The sequence below is a fragment of the Arvicola amphibius genome, chromosome 2 (assembly GCF_903992535.2).
Source record: "Arvicola amphibius chromosome 2, mArvAmp1.2, whole genome shotgun sequence".
NCBI classification, from domain to species: Eukaryota; Metazoa; Chordata; class Mammalia; order Rodentia; family Cricetidae; genus Arvicola; species Arvicola amphibius.
Window position 1 is genome coordinate 68,453,780 of NC_052048.2, and position 2,360 is coordinate 68,456,139.

General features: G+C 41.9%; 1 protein-coding gene across 1 annotated transcript; it reads left to right on the forward strand.

Moving 5' to 3' along the window:
* Positions 1 to 1,225: 1,225 nt before the first annotated feature.
* LOC119807659 (high mobility group protein B1-like) lies at positions 1,226 to 1,996 on the forward strand. Its single transcript, XM_038319750.1, has one exon. The coding sequence runs from the start codon at positions 1,322 to 1,324 to the stop codon at positions 1,967 to 1,969; it is 648 nt and encodes a 215-aa protein (XP_038175678.1). The 5' UTR covers positions 1,226 to 1,321; the 3' UTR covers positions 1,970 to 1,996.
* The last annotated feature ends 364 nt before the right edge of the window (positions 1,997 to 2,360 follow it).

Sequence of the window (2,360 nt, forward strand, 5' to 3'; positions counted from 1 at the left end):
CGGTGCTCCAATGTGGGGCTCAGTCATTTTCTTCATCTATCGCCAGGTGGAGGTTCCCTCACGGTCCTGACTTTCTTTCTCATGTTCTCTCTCCTTCTGCTCCTCATCAGGACCTTGGGAGCTCAGTCCGGTGCTCCAGTGTGGGGCTCTGTCATTTTCTTCATCTATCGCCGGGTGGAGGTTCTATGGTGATATGCAAGAAATTCATCAGTATGGCTATAGGAACTGGCCTTTTCAGGCTCCTCTTTGACTGCGTAATTAGCCTTGGTCAACTTAATTAAGGTCCCTGGGGAGGGAAATTCTCAATTGAGGAAAAGGACATATCTGTGGGATATTTTCTTGATTAATAATTGATGTGAAAGTACTCAGCCCAGTGTGGGAGTTGCCATCCATGGGCAGTTGGTCCTGGGTTGTACAAGAAAACAGCCAGGAGGAGCAAGCCAATATATAGCGCTTCTGTGGTTTCTGCTTCAGTTTCTGTCTCTACGCATCTGCCTTCATTTCCTGTCATGACCCCTTCAGTGATGAATTGTAATGTATCAAATGAATCCTTTCTTGACAATGTTGACTTATGTTATGATGTTCATCACAGCAACAGAAACACAAATTATAACTGTTCCTTTACTCATTTTAATTTCTTAAAATGATTTTTCCTGTTTGAAACTAATTTCTTTTATTGGCCATCAATGTTTTGTCAGGTGTCAAAATATTAAATTTGTATTATGAAATGGTCATTAAAAATGTTAGCCTGATAAAAACCATTGCTGTTCAAAAGGTGTCATTCACCACACTTTTCAGTATTCTGTTTGTGGAGGCTGAAAATTTTGAGCCTATTTTCACCTTGTCTGAAGTCAGGCAGTTTGAGGTTGCTCAAAATTTTTGATAGCAATCAAGGCTACACAGCCTGACCCAGGATGTGGTACACAGTTCTTTTGACGTTAAGATGGCCCATACAGGTATATCAGCTCTACCATGACAAATGGTCAGGATATGCAAACATACTTTTACTTCTTCTTTTGACATAGGAGGTTTGAGCTTGGGAGTAGCTGCTTTCAGGATATTTGGCTTAGGGTAGATTCACTGCCTAAACAATAGAATGCTAATGATTTGATATCTCAAAGTATTAAAGCAATTAACTGTTTGATTTTGTATCATATAAAAGAAGTTTATTGTTGTCTTCTTTCATCTTCTGTATTGGGGTATAAAAGTATATTGATAGGCCATTGCAGTACATTGAGCTCCATAGAGACAGCGCCGGGGCAAGCGAGAGCCGGACGGGCACTGGGCGACTCTGTGCCTCGCGGACGAAAATCAACTAAACATGGGCAAAGGAGATCCTAAGAAGCCGAGAGGCAAAATGTCCTCGTATGCATTCTTTGTGCAAACTTGCCGGGAGGAACACAAGAAGAAGCACCCAGATGCTTCTGTCAACTTCTCAGAGTTCTCTAAGAAGTGCTCAGAAAGGTGGAAGACCATGTCTGCTAAAGAAAAGGGGAAATTTGAAGACATGGCCAAGGCTGACAAGGCTCGTTATGAAAGAGAAATGAAAACCTACATCCCCCCCAAAGGGGAGACCAAAAAGAAGTTCAAGGACCCCAATGCACCCAAGAGGCCTCCTTCGGCCTTCTTCTTGTTCTGTTCTGAGTATCGCCCCAAAATCAAAGGAGAGCACCCTGGCTTATCCATTGGAGATGTTGCAAAGAAGCTGGGAGAGATGTGGAACAAAACCGCTGCAGATGACAAGCAGCCCTACGAGAAGAAGGCTGCCAAGCTGAAGGAGAAGTACGAAAAGGATATTGCTGCCTACAGAGCTAAAGGAAAACCCGATGCAGCGAAGAAGGGGGCAGTCAAGGCAGAAAAGAGCAAGAAAAAGAAGGAAGAGGAAGATGATGAGGAGGACGAAGAGGATGAAGAGGAGGAGGAAGAAGAGGAAGATGAAGATGAGGAAGAAGATGATGATGATGAATAAGTTGGTTCTAGCGCAGTTTTTTTTCTTGTCTATAAAGCATTTAACACCCCTGTACACAACTCACTCCTTTTAAAGAAAAAAATTGAAATGTAAGGCTGTGTAAGATTTGTTTTTAAACTGTACAGTGTCTTTTTTTGTATAGTTAACACACTACCGAATGTGTCTTTAGATAGCCCTGTCCTGGTGGTATTTTCAATAGCCACTAACCTTGCCTGGTACAGTCTGGGGGTTGTAAATTGGCATGGAAATTTAAAGCAGGTTCTTGTTGGTGCACAGCACAAATTAGTTATATATGGGGACGGTAGTTTTTTTGGTTTTTTTTTTTTCGTTTTTTTTTTTTTCATCTTCAGTTGTCTCTGATGCAGCTTATACGAAGATAATTGTTGTTCTG

What these genes read in the sequence shown, in the direction of transcription:
- LOC119807659 (XM_038319750.1), top strand. Translation starts at nt 1,322, where the DNA reads ATGGGCAAAGGAGATCCTAAGAAGCCGAGAGGCAAAATGTCCTCGTAT.